This window comes from Parus major, chromosome 12 (assembly GCF_001522545.3).
Source record: "Parus major isolate Abel chromosome 12, Parus_major1.1, whole genome shotgun sequence".
NCBI classification, from domain to species: domain Eukaryota; kingdom Metazoa; phylum Chordata; class Aves; order Passeriformes; family Paridae; genus Parus; species Parus major.
Window position 1 is genome coordinate 7,996,700 of NC_031781.1, and position 14,373 is coordinate 8,011,072.

A 14,373-nucleotide genomic window follows, 5' to 3' on the forward strand; every position below is an offset into this window, starting at 1 on the left:
ACCTGTTGTTCATTACAGATCTTCATGTTCCCTGGCTTTGTTCTTTTCAGTGCTGCAGAGCAAATCTAGGAAAACAAAGGCCACAGAGTTCAATTTTGTGTTGAAGTCTCAGAGGACCCACACAGTTCAGAGGGTCACAAGGCCATTCACTTTGCTTCACCTTTCTTTCTCAGTCACAGTTTCTGCTTTCACATTTATTGCTTCTGGTCCATCAGGTCTTTCATAAGCTACAGCTGACTCTCCTCAGCAGGAGCAGAAGCAGGTTGCTATGATTTGCCACAAAGGGATGGATCTGCCCCCTCAGACCACTGACATCCTGCTCTTGAGAGCAGGACACCTCATCACTCACCCTCTTCCCTGAGTGTGACATCCAGAGTGCTCATGCCTCAGATTTGGATGAGTGTCTCCATCCCTCTCATTGTGCCAGCTCCTCAAGGTAATCCTGGAAGCACTTGACACCTCAGGTTTTTCACTGCCTCTTGCCTCTGCTGCAACCTCTCAGACTCCCCTCTGGACACCAGAATTACTGTGACAATCATTTGAACATATTCATATATATGATTCTTCCTCTTTATAAATTATAGTTATATATATACATATTATATATATGTATATATTAAAATTTAATATATATTTAAATATAATATTATATATATATATATATATATTATTTTGTATTTCCTCTTTATAATTCACACTCATAATTTTACATTTTACCCATCCCTTTTGGTACAATTTATTGTCCAACTCCACCCCATCCCTCCACCACCACCTTCCTGCCACAGTCAAAAGTCATCCTTTCAAAAGCAGTGGCATTTTAAAAGTGCTAGAACTAAAACAAGCTTACCAAATCCAGCATGACAGCAGTACTCTTAAACTGGAAAGCTTAATCCTTAGGGTGATTTGAAGAGAAAACCCCAACATCATTAGGATTTATTAGATCAATCAGTAGCTAAGTGCATGTCAACTACAAAGCACAACCAAAACACTTGCACTCCAGAATGCTGAACAGTGAAGTACAGTAAACAAATGTAAATTAATCTTCTGAGATTTCCTGGCTGGGTGGTGGCTTCTGCATACCCCAAAATTAAACATTTCAGTTGTGACCCACAAGGAATTATGAGGGAGAAACTGATGACAGGACAGTAAATTTTTGTTCCACCTATTTCCTAAAGTAATTATGTCATACAGAACTTTGGGGAATGTGGTGAATTGAGTGCAACGACTTGTTTCTGTTATTACTGTGCATTTAGCAAATTAGATGCAAGTATATAACACTTTATAAGAAACAAAATACAGGCTTTGGTCACTTCTGTTAAAACCTCACTGCATGTACCACTGAAATTTTTTTGTAGTCTTCTTGTACAACCAACCAAACCAAATAAAAATCAAAATGGTTTAATGTAATTTATTTGAAATGCTTCCAGAAAAGTTCAAGGCCATTATTTAAAAAAAAAAAAAAAAAGTCAATACACATTCATTCATTCCTTCTTCTCTATCTGAACATTTTACATGCTTTTTGCTCTTTTTTTCAACATTTTTGCTGAACAACTTCCCTATGCCTTTTCTTTGCAGATTTTTCCTTTCATCTTCACTGGTATATTCTTTCAGCTCTAAAAATGAAGCAGTTGAAATAAATTACAATGCCTGAAACAGAAAAGAAAATTGATTTTTTTTTTTAAAAACTATAAATACAGAAATACGTTCTATAGGGTAAAAATGCCATTTTTTTAAAAAATAAAAATACCTTGTTTTATATTGTTTATCATCTTGTCACACTGATTTCTGTAATGCACATGAGCATATATATATGTAAGATACTTAGTAAATTTTATGTAAACTTGTAGAACACAAGAAAAATTATTTTTGGCAATAACTTAGCAGTTTTTCTACTTTTGTTGTTACAAGTACTTTGCACAGGTTATCTTGTGTAATACCAAGAATCATTTAAAATTTGTAATATATCATTTTCATAGCTTACCAAACACCACTGGCATTCTTTCTTACAGTAAGAAATAAAATACTACCCAGGGATTCCTGAAAAATAACAGGATGTTCAACTATGTGTTTTAGACTGCATTTAAGTGACTCATCTGCTTCTCATCATTATGAGTAGGTTAAATCAGCCACCAGAAAACACAGTAGCATTTCCAATTGCAGTATGAAATTAAATGCAACAAAAACTTTTAAAACAAAACTTGAGGAAAGTAAAAAGGATGTAATACATCCTAAAGGACAAACAATTCCCTTTTTGTTTAAACTCTCTCTACATAATCCCACAGGGTATTTGTAGAGCACCATTTATATAAAATCATCACTTAGTTTTAAAAACCAACTACATGTAATTGTAAACAGACATTTACAGAAAATTAAAAGTTTTAACATTAGTGGTGCTTAAAACCAACAGTGGAGGTCAGTGGAGTGCAAAATGCTGAAGAGGGCCTATTCACAAGCAAAAGCTCCTTTCCATTCTTACTGTTTGGGATAATATATATATATTATAATATATATATATATATATGGCACTGAAAGCAAATTACCAGCTTATTTACAAACATCCAGTATTCTCAGCATTTCATTTAATTCAGTGCTGGCTGTAAAGGTTTGGTTGTGGTCTTTTCAGTTGATTATTTTTAGCATTACATGCTTTGAAAAATAAGCCATCTTACTATGCTGACCATTTGAAATGTCCATATTTTAGTAAGTTTGGCTGCTGGATCTTAGGACAGTGCTTCATTTTGAAAAACAAATCCCTAAAGAGTCCCTGGTTCCAAGGCCCGCTGTTTATAGTTCTTGCTGATTTAATACCACAGGAGTTTGGATAGGTTATTACAAGATAGTTTTCTTTCCTGTTCCAAGAAACTACTTTTTCTTTCCATGCCTTTAAGAAAACTTATTATCTTGATACCCATCCTGAAATTCCATATTAAGTCCACATCTTCAGCTGCCCCTTTAAAGGGCAAATTAAATACTTAAATATAAGGAAAAGGTTATTTATGTAATGCATATATAAATAGTAGTTCAGAAATTCTGTTTACAGCAGGACATTGAGAATAACTGGTCAAGTACCTCTTTCATCCAACTTGGGTGTTCATGGAATATAATCACAGGACATGAGTCGCAAGAGATTCCAGCTTATACAGATGGGCAGTTACAGTACGACACTCACAGGTATTAATAATACAAGAACTGCATTGACATTGTCACAAAAAATATTCTAAAAGTGCTTCTCCAAATGGTTCCATGTATGGAATGCAAATACTGTACAGGTAAGAGACAGATTTTCTTCCAGGAACTGTAAGCTTTTGTCAAACATTGGTTTCTATTTGCTTTTCGCTCTCACAAGAGTTCGTCTGCTCCATGCGCTCGCAGTCGGCGCTGAGCTCGCTGGTGTCCATGCTACAGTCTGACTCACAGTCCGACTGCTCCATCTGCTCCAGGGCAGCCTCTCCCTGGGGCACTCTGCGTCCATTGGGTGACACAAGGAAATGTGCTTCCAGCCCACCAGCCTTGCCTGCACACGCAGCCTTTTCCTTGGCCTGGCGGATGCAGTTTAGCCACTGCTGCTTGTTGAAGGAGTCATTGGCTTGGAGAGAGTGAGTCTGGCTTTGGGATCCGTTCTGGAAGCTGACTCTAAAGAAGTTTTTGACTGAAAGAAACAATGCATATAAAACCCCTGAATGCTTTGGCTGAATGGATTTTATAATCAAAGAGTATATTTAAGTAACAGAATCTACACAATCTTTGCCTTAAGGTCAGACCAAAGAGAAGAGTCTGGGCTTCTCCTTGTTTCTGAGAGAAAACCACAGAACACCGCAAGCACTTCTAGTAACTTCATATTGCTTGATTAAGTAATTTTGGTTCTGCCATGCATGAGCTAACCACAAAGCTTAAAGGGAATCAGCAAGATTAAGGCTTCTCCCACACTTTAATGCCTCTCGTTCTACTTCTCTGCAAAGCAGATTTCCAGAACTTTCACTGAACGCAGCACCCTTGTGCCAGCCAAATCTGCCTCATCTCTTCCATTCACTTCATTAATACAGTGGATACATACAAAAACCCCTTGAAGTTTTGACCAGAAGACATTTAAAGGACCCTTGTAATAAAAAAAGCATCTTCATAATATACTTAACCGGAAAGACATAAACATGAATAGCTGCAGTCTTGACCCTGAGTACTACACTCTCTGCCAGCTTAAAGAATTACAGAATAGCAATCAATGTCTCCAGTACAAGGAAAGGCAAAACAGCTGAAGCTCAAGATTTCAAAATACACTTGTGAACTTTGCAGTTTTGCCACTACAATCTGTATGTTCTCCCCTTCTCAATTCAGTACAGGAATAGGTGTGTGGAAAAATTCTATTATTAATATAGTGAGATTTGAGAAAGAATTGAAAAGAAACAACTTAGAACATAATAAACCAGTCTGAAACAAAATTGAGTATGTTGGATGGAGCTAATGTTAATGTTAATTTTAAGAGAGAACATTCTGATGTTGCATTGGCAGGTATCTTAAAGTTATGATGACCCTACATAAGCAAATACAAAAAGCTGTTGTTGTCATACTTCTCTCATTGTTGCTGAAGGCTCCACGTATGGATCCTCCCAGGCGCACCTCTCCATCCTGCAGGTCCTCCAGCACCAGCTCCCTGACGGGAATTGGCTGCCGGTACAGCTGGTAGCAGAGATGGTCATTGTGGGTCACAGCCCGAGTGATCACCAGCACCTCTTCAAAGAGGAAGACATGCAGTTTCTGTTAAAAGATTAGTAGATAATACAGCATTATTCCTTTCCTGAAACATCATTAAACCAAATGGAACAAATAAAGTTCACCGAAAGATGAAAATTGCCAGTTTCTTCCTGCTAATTTGGTACTGTACTACCTGCTTGACCTTCATCAGGTGAACCAGGGAATAGCACCTGTTTCATCTTTCCCTCTCAGCTGCGTGGTGAGACAGGACTCTTCCACTGTATTGCATAAACATGCTCCATAGAAGCAATTCCAGAGATGAAAAATGCACTGCTTACTTTGTTGCTTTGTAAAATAAATTTTCCCTAATTATTGTTAGGGTCCATAAGAGACAGAGATATATATACTCTTATGATCTCCCTATACAGATACTTAACAACTAACAAAAAAGATTAATGTTATATATAATAATTAATATTTATCAACTTCCTATATATTAAAGGGTGATGTTTCTCTCTGTGTGCTCACAGCTCTTTTAGCTGTCATGCAAAATGAAGTTATCTTTTGAAGTTATTTATGACAAAATATTTATTCCTTACCACTCCCCTATTGTTCTTCAGTTCCCCATGACAACACACAGCACGTGAATTATCAATCAATGAATCCCTTTGGCCTTCTTCAAGATAAATAAGTCTCTCTTTGTAATACTGGCATTCAGATTCACCAGTCTTTATGTTGATTTCAGCCACAATGCCCTGAATTATATTTATCTGCAGAAACACAATGAAAACACATGAATTTTAATTACAGTCCAATATTCAGCTGTTCATATAAATATTTGCTTTTTTATATTTTATGTAGTCTCCCTTAATTCAGTAATAAGCAAAAACTGCTATAATCTCCTAAAAAACCCCAAACCCAACAGTAACTCACAGCTTCTTCCAGATGCTGTTGATCTGGATGATCATTTGGTGTGTGTCTTAAAATTTCTCTGAGCAGTAGTGGGTATTTAACCAAACGGCTTCTGGGAATGTCAAGGAAATTCCACAGGTCCAGCTTGCGGCTAAAAGGAGACTCCAGGCAGCGCTGCAGGAAATCTTGCACTCTGTGATCTTGTTTCTTGTGATCCAATAAAGCTTTAGCTGCTACTTGATTGCTGCAGTAGCTGTCGTAGGAGTTTAGGCATGGAAGCTGAGGAAAGAAAAATTATTCTGTAGCTGAAGTAAAGCACGATTTCCTTCACTGAAAGGTTCAGGTGATGCAGGACATCAGAATTCATGCTGAGACTCTTTTAGCTGGACATTTATCCACAGTTTATTGATGTAACATTTCCAACAAATATAACCTTTACAAGGGTCCTCAGACCACCTTGATCAACATTTAAGTAATTTAGAAGCACTTACTCATCACTTAGATCCTGCAGATCTCCATTAGAAGTATAAATTACTGAAGACTGAGCACTATTTAGTGCAGACAACACTTGAACACAGAAGCCTGGCTTTAATTATGAATGGAAATAAAAGCCTAGGAATTCCCAAGCCTGGTCTTTTTCAGATCAGCAAATTTCTACAATCTAACTTCTGTATAGCCCTCAGGAACCTTGACCAAACTAAGATGACAAAACTATATATATATAAATCTGAAAAAGAAAACCAAAACAACTTGTCTGCTGATTAGAGCAATGTATACATTCACTAAACCTGTTGTATTAACACCAAATATGCAAAACCTTTCAAAAAAGGAAATTAGACTTGAATAGATTTGAACCAAGAGAAACTCACTGATGTTCAACACACATCAGAAAATATATTTTAAATTACTTTATGCAAAGAAAACTGAGATTATTTTGACATTTACAAATATTTTATCATTAATTATTTACATTATGTACACTATATAATGCTTCCCTTGTTGACCATAGGCCACACTTTCACATAGAGATGCTAAATATCATTACCTAATTCCTTAAAATTTCAAGCCTTTTTTCCCCTGCTAAATTTTACTACTTACATTTACTTAAAAGCATACTTCTCACGTATCTAAAACCAAAAATAACTCTTTTTGATTGCAATGAACAATTTTAACAACAAAACTAACAAAAGCCATTTTCAGTGTTTGTGCTGTTGGATGCTAGTGAACATGAACCTATCTACTTTATCTTTCATGAGGCAGCAGCACCTCTCTTGTATCCTTATCTGACTTTCCAAGGAAAGCAGAACAGAAACAGGGACAGATTCTTAAAGGACCTACCTAAGAAAAACTCTAGTCTGAGTCTTGATTTTTATTTAAAGTATATTAAATAGTGCTCAACACCTGAATAGCAAAAACTTTTTAAAAAAACACCCCAATCTAAATCTTTTCATGGAAAGTCCCTGAAAAGAGAAAATACTCTATTGTGTCTCTAAATAGTTGCCTCACCTTTTAAAACTTCTTTGAGAATATCTTTTTGACATGTTACAGAAAGGAAATTGTCTGAGAAAAATTATGTTACAGCTCCAAACCAAAGTCCCAAAATTGATTATAAACTCTGTCTTACCCAGCCCACGAGGATGTGGCCAACACAATCTGTTGATCCATCAGGTTTCCTGACTTCTTGAAGTCGCCTAAGAAGATCTGAGAGTGAATAGTAAAAAAGAAGAGAAACCTCACTTTAATAAACCTGACTTTAAATCTGTGTGCTATATTCATGCACACAAAGACTATTTAAGTTTTACCTTCATGCAGAGGAATTAGAGAGTCCAGTGTTCCAAAAATTTGGTTCAACTCTTGCTCTGTCATTATGGAAAGCTTAAGCATTGGGTCATGATAAGCCTGAAAAGAAAAACAAACATTTGTGGTTTGTTGGTTGCAAAATTCATTACAGAATTTAGTGCTCCCTGTAAGTCAGTTTCATAACCATAGATTAAACTATCAATTTCATATTAAAAAAATAAAAAAGACAGCACACTTAAGTGTTTCGGAAAGAATGGGAAGATTGAAATATGCTTTGGATTTTTTCCTCTTTTGCTGTCTTAGCAATTATAAAAAAACAAGTTTTAAATGTGTTCTTAACCATTTAGTACTCTTTGTTGTGGTTTGGTTTTTGGGTTTGGTTTTTAAGCATACCTTTTTTGCCAACTTCAGGTCTTCTATCAAGTCTTCTTCTCCCTGGGAAAGTTCAAATATAGCCTGTAAAAACAGACACAAATATTAGAAAATATCTTTATTTAATCTGTGCTCCACTTCCTGGGTTGATGTTATATTTTGAACAGCTGTCTTAACACCATTTAACAGCATTTCTCTGCTAAATCTACAGAAATAAAGTAAGGCTTTATTCCATAACTACAGAATTAAGTGCCTTGTTTCTAAAAAAGTTATACCAGAATGTTCATTAAAAGCTTATCTCAAATAGACAAAGCATATTTTTTGTCAAAGGGTTGTGTTCCCAAATGTGGGAAACTACCTTCATTGTGGTGTTTTGACTTAACTGTACCTTAACCACTAATACAACTGTTTGCATAGGAGTTTGTTATGTTCTATTTTATGTTTTCTGCCACATGCAGTGGCGGTAATTATAGAGGAGTCTACCAAGTAGGAGACAGATCTCACTTAAAGCATTTATTTGGTACTGAGCACTTTTATTTTGGTACCAGTTAATTTTTTGTTATGAAGGCTGAGTTCTAGCTAACTGTTGGCTGATGTTAGAAATCCTCTTAAAGCACATTTTAGACTTTAAAGCTGGCAGATTAAAAATAACACCATGCTAATTCACTAGTTTATCAAACCCCCATTGTTATTAACTTGTTGCCTGATTTCCTCCTTAAACTGGGGTACAGTAAGAGTTAAGGACTGTTTAGGCTAGAATTCCTTGCTTTACAGTCAATGCTTTCAACCAATATAAATCATGGGAGCCCATGCCCAGCTGGAGCAGATTCCTGGGGCTCAGGACCACCCATCTGTCATAGTGCAGCTCACAGACAGCAGGTCAGTTCTCCCTCAGAGCACACAGCATGGGAACAAACACACAGCAGAACCCTCCTGCTAAACTTGCTGGGATATAGCTCACTTATTTGGGTTGTACCAAGGATCCTGGCTCCTGCCTCCAGACAGCAGTGACTTGCTGTGCAAACAAGTTTCTACAGTTCATTTTTCAGTAAGCTGCCTTTGAAGTTCTCAATTACAGATTTATTTCCTATGAATTCCTGTAAAATTTGCACAAGAAATGCTTGACACTACTGTTGATTGATTTATGACTCAGTCTCTGAAACATTCTCAGGGAGATTGTTACAAGCTTTGTTAATACTGCTAGAAATTTCTTTAGAAAATAAAAATACCTTGATTCTAAAAAAGCTCCTTGTTGACTATAATATGAACTATTCAGACTTTGTCTTGTCTGACACATTAAAAACACCAGCATGCTTCTTTTTTGCTTTGGAAGACACATCTTTTGATAGGTGTGTCACCTTTCTAGCACTGGAAACTTTCTCAAAGACAGTCTTTTGCAGAAGGGAAATGATGGTGCATTTTTGTGTGTCTGTATCACCTGATTTTTACTGGCACAGCATGCTCACCTCACATTACTAGAACAACAAAATGTAACACCAGAATATCAACCATGACTACAGAAAGTGTCAGACAGAACACGCACACACATGCAGACAATCACAGGACAATATATCTCAGTAACTTTGGGTTTGTTAAGGAAATACGATGAGCTGCTTTTTACAAAGGTTACATTAATCTAATATAGAGTCATAATAATCTGAGTCATAAAGACTAGAGATGGAATTCTGCTTCTAGTGGAGGTGGTGACATGTTTTAATTGCAGGACATCTTCAAGTGCTATCCCAATGCCTATGAGCATTCCCAACTCTACGCTTTAAAGGTGACTTTTGAACATTAAATTTATGGTTAAAAAAATATCTATATCTATACCTCTTGCCGCTTGATTTCCTTGGATGTGAGCATGTGATTGACACAGACATCAAAGGTCTCACTCCACAGTTTGCTGTCTCTCCTCTTTGTGGTAGCAGGGGGCACATTTCGAGACCATGGCCGTGGGCTGAGCAGGTCGGGGCGACTCTCGCTGCGGAAACTTATGGACCGCTGGGAAGAGACAATTGGGTTTATGTTACAACAGTTTCATGTTAAACCCTCACTTTTCCCATTTTCTAAGGAATTCATACACATAGTTCAGTACAACAAATGTTCTCTGATTAGTTTTTACATTGAACTTCACAGCAACATTTAGTACCAGGAATGTAAGAGAAATTATTTCAATATATCCTCATGGAAAGGCAAGGCCTCCATTCCTGCAGTGAACTTTCTCTGTGTCCTGTCCCCAACATGAACAAAACTTCTGCACTGCATTCCCATACAACAAGCACAAAGAGTGTACACAGGGATAATGCAGAACAGTGCAGCACTCTAAACTAAGAGAACTGATAAATACAGTTTCAATTCTGTGAACATGCAGTAATAACTCAAACATTTCACATCTGCTTCATCAAAAATTTAGAATTAATGCAAATATTAAACACTCTACCAGTGTATACCAGCATCTCTGTATCAACTATGTGGTCTGGTCCTAAGCTTCAATAAAGCCACCTTCAATTTTAGGAGAGACTTAAGAGTTCAAATTGCCTGTAAGATCTGAAATCCTTTACAGGATGGATACTTTATGCTCTTATTATTCTGTTTTGAAAAAGTTTCTTTTTTGCTTCATTAAAATGAGAGACTTCTTTTAGAGGTCATACCTATGAAATGCTTAAACTGTTTCACATAGTTGAAATACTCTACATTTTTATTGTTATTTAAAACTTGCATTACATAACAAAATCAGCTTTCAATTGCCTTGGGTAACAATATTTAAAACAAAATAAATTCTCTCAATTTCCATATCGAAAGCAGCATATACAAAGGGCAATCTTCTCTGAAGATAAGAGCCCATGAAATACAAACAGAGCCTATAAATACTATGTTTTTACCATATCAGAAGACATGATATAAATAAAAAAACCTGTCTTTTAATAGAAGCCATTCTGAGTTGGACTTGGAAAGACCTTAACAAAAAACACACACACACCTTCCAAAACTTTGCAAGTCAGGTGCTAGTCTTCCTTCAAGAGTTAAGAAGATACAAAAACACATGTGCAATTACACGCTTAATTTACACTTGTTATAATAAGGAATCCCAGATCAAACTCAAATTAGGCAATATTTTGGGAAAAGTAACCTTTCACATGCACTGAGAGAATGTTCCCCTCTGATGCAGGAGAACACACTATACAATTCTCCACAACCCTAAACTGTCCTCATTGGGCAAAAGAGACACAAAGAGGCTGAAAGACTCAAAATGAAACCAAACTCTTCAAAATCCTGCTTGGTTGTTTGCTTAGCATCCTTACTACCTAGACACAATAAGTATATATTTAATTGATTTCTGTCATACATCAGCCTTTTCATTAACCATACAAAGTTAATGAAACTAACTAGCTTAATGAGGGACACAGGACTGAGGTTATTTATTAATGGAATAGAGCCCTAAACTGAAGTTCTACCAAAAAATTCTAAAAAAAAGTTTGAACATACTCTTATGGTATCTTTGCTTTGTACTTGTCAAGAAGGAAAAATTAAATAAATAAATAAAAATCAGTCATGTGATAGAATACCATGAAGGAGCTGCAGGAATGTCAAAAGAGCGCTTACATATCTTCAAAATATTTTCCTAGTTTCTGGCTTCCTTAAAAAACATGTCCCACACACTCTTTACAAATTATGGCCCTGTGGGATGATTAAAATTTTTGTATAATTCCAAAAAGTAATGGGGATGGGGAAGAATCCATCCACAACCCATCATCTTGTTTACCATATTTCTCTGGTGGCAACAGATTTCCCTGGCTGTTATAAGATTGATTCTTGAAGGGTCTATGTGTTAACAATGTTAATTAATGCAATTAACAACCCTTAATTAGAGCTGCAGTAAAGCAAACAACTTCATGTACTAGGCAAAGGCCACTACTGATCAAAGCCCTGGCATTTAGAACTGATATTAAAATCAATTTTCTTCTTGAGGATTTTTAGAAATTTTTGGTGTCCTAAGATAGATAGAAAGTAATTTGGACTCCCTACTTAAATTCAAGACACACTGATGAAAACTGAAGTTGCAGAGGAAGCCAGCCAGATTTCAATTTCTTTCTTCAGCATCAGCTGGAGTTCTTTTTCTGATCCTATTTTCTGCTTTAAGCCAAACAGCACAGCTGTGAATAAGACCAGGCATCATAATAAATAACACCAGATCATAATCATTAGTCTAGCTTGATGGAGACTGAAAATACAGCTATGAAATACACTGGCTTCCCAGGTGGATTAACAGGTAAGAATACCTGCTTAGCACTGGGTATCCTGCAGCTACACAGACACAGTGTAGCTGGCAGAGATGCAGCTAACAGCATTTTATTGGGCAGATGGTACACACTGCCCTCCATGACAGAAACAGAATGACTACAAATAGTCAATAACAAAAACAAACAAACAAACAAAGGCCCAGAAAGAAATCCTGAAAGACTTCAAATATTTTTTACTTGGAATCCTTATGAGAAATAAGTACTAATATTAATAAGTATTGGAAATAAGTGGAACATTGGAATGAAGTATGCAGAAGAAAAATCAAATACTTCTATAATCAATAAAATATGCAAAACATGAAAAGTTGCTAAGAACATTTATTAAAAAAAACTACAGAAATCCCAGACAAAAATGTTTCACCTCATGCTGCATGCTGAAAATCCAATAATGTAAAGAGGAAGTCACATGTACAGAGGTAAGGAAAATCCTATGCAATAAGCTGGGGGTTTTTTTCCCCTCTTACATGTATCTTCCATTTAGAAGGCTATCTAAGAAGGTTTGTTTAAAAAGCCATAAAGGAATCTCAGAATTTTCTAATTTCTTTTACTGATGCTGTTGGAGTGGCCTTTTTTAGATGGAATGTTCTGTTGATTTTGTTTTATTTTCTTCCAGAGGAAGAAGTTTTTTCTGAATGTTGTGGTGATGAGAGTAGTTTTCTTCATTTTACATACACAGAACACCTAGCAGCAATGTAAGAAGAAACATGGGTTTTGACTGAAATAACGATGAAGATACATAAAAGTTCACCAGTAAGAAAAATCAACATTTTTTTTCTTTTTTACAGGGGATCACAGAACAAAAAGAAACCTATACTGTTCTCAAGACACAGTGACAACTACACATAATACAGCTATACATAAAACATAATCAAGTGAAATAGCTATATGTACTTCCCAGAATGTTTCTAAGTAATTCCAAGTGGGACACCTGAGCACAAGGTCAATCTTTTTTGTCCCTGCTCTATAGCTATTGAGAAAATCAGATAAGAAATCAGTTTACAGCTGGGACATCACCAGCAGGATCTGGAGAACACAGAAGCTGATTTCTCATCACAGCTTCTTCAAGCACATACTTAGAGGGGATAGTATAAGTAACATACCTGTTTAATCTGCTAATTAAAATATATTCTTATAGTAAGTGTAAACAGAGCAAAACAGAAATGTTTGCAACAATAGGACTTGCAACAAAGCCATTACTTTGCCTCCCATTTTTGATAAAATTTACCCTGAAACTAATATAGCTCTCATTTTGGGAAGCTGCTACTGTATCCTTGAAAGGACAGTTGTTTTGGTTAGTCTGAAACAACTTTATTAAACACAATATTGTTCTGGACACTGCATTGTGCAGTCCCAGAGGCTTTCACTGCAGAACAATAGCACAGGTACCTAAACAAGGCCAACAGCTGCCTAAGGCTGTGGAAGGGGAAGCACCCTGCTCAGCAGCAGTTTAGCCAAAAATTACATCCTTTTCCATACTCCTCACAACTGGAACTGATGTGGCCCTTCCAGAGCTGGGCCCGTTTGCCCTGGAGCAGACTCTGCCGGAGATTCACGGAGCCCAGGGGATACAGGGAGCTCTGCTCGAGTCACACAGACCACACCTGCACCGAGCCAGGCTGGGGGCTGCAGACCTCTGCCTGATCTCCAACCCTGTGCAGAAATCTGCACTTTCAACATCATAGGAACCAAAGAGGGAAAACCAATGTCAGAAAACCCTGTAATATCCATTTTCTAGATAATTATGACTACAGAAAAATGGAGTTCTTTCCCATGACTTTTTATTCCTCAAAGACTCTGAAGTATCATGTCTTTCCTCCTTAACAGATAACTTCAGTAAAGTTCTAGTTTAGGTAATTTTATCAAATTTTATCAAATCCTTAATCAATTTCCTTGATTAAGGAACATTTCTAACACATCTAAGTTATTTTTACAGTTCTTCTTGAAGAAATTAAGCTTGTTTAATAATTTTCTTTAGATCTTTTACATGCCTTCTTAAATAAACTCTTTTAAAGAGGAAACAGTGTTTTTTGGGCCAGACCCAGAGCAGTGCTGTAGCTGTCACTGCAATTAGGAGGTGAGCACCCCAATAATTTGCTCTCTCTAGGCCTGAAGGCACAAATGCTTTATAAACTGAAGTTTCATTAGTCTCCAAGTATGTTCAGTATTGCACACCTAATCTGTAAAATAGAAAGTGCATTTAAAATTTGTTTGCCCTTTATTAATTTTCATCATCACCTTTGGAAAATTACTTGGAAATTTCTGATTGTTCACTAACTCTTTTGTTTAGGTAAGGTCAAAG

The 14,373-nt window shown here is 36.4% G+C and overlaps 1 protein-coding gene across 9 annotated transcripts in view; it reads right to left on the bottom strand.

The window, feature by feature from the left end:
- Positions 1-1,394: 1,394 nt before the first annotated feature.
- ARHGEF3 (Rho guanine nucleotide exchange factor 3) overlaps positions 1,395-14,373 on the bottom strand; it is a 100,499-nt gene continuing 87,520 nt past the window's right edge. For 7 of the 9 annotated variants that reach the window (XM_015640652.2, XM_015640653.2, XM_033517462.1 and 4 more), the window contains 8 exons: positions 9,604-9,774; positions 7,795-7,857; positions 7,404-7,500; positions 7,226-7,302; positions 5,623-5,880; positions 5,289-5,459; positions 4,566-4,752; positions 1,395-3,649 (listed from right to left, as the gene is read on the bottom strand). In XM_015640652.2, the coding sequence (XP_015496138.2) occupies positions 3,309-3,649; positions 4,566-4,752; positions 5,289-5,459; positions 5,623-5,880; positions 7,226-7,302; positions 7,404-7,500; positions 7,795-7,857; positions 9,604-9,774 (1,365 nt within the window). In that variant the 3' untranslated portion in view covers positions 1,395-3,308. The remainder of the gene's footprint in view (positions 3,650-4,565; positions 4,753-5,288; positions 5,460-5,622; positions 5,881-7,225; positions 7,303-7,403; positions 7,501-7,794; positions 7,858-9,603; positions 9,775-14,373) is intronic. The other 2 variants (XR_002002234.1, XR_002002232.1) reach the window with 2 other exon arrangements.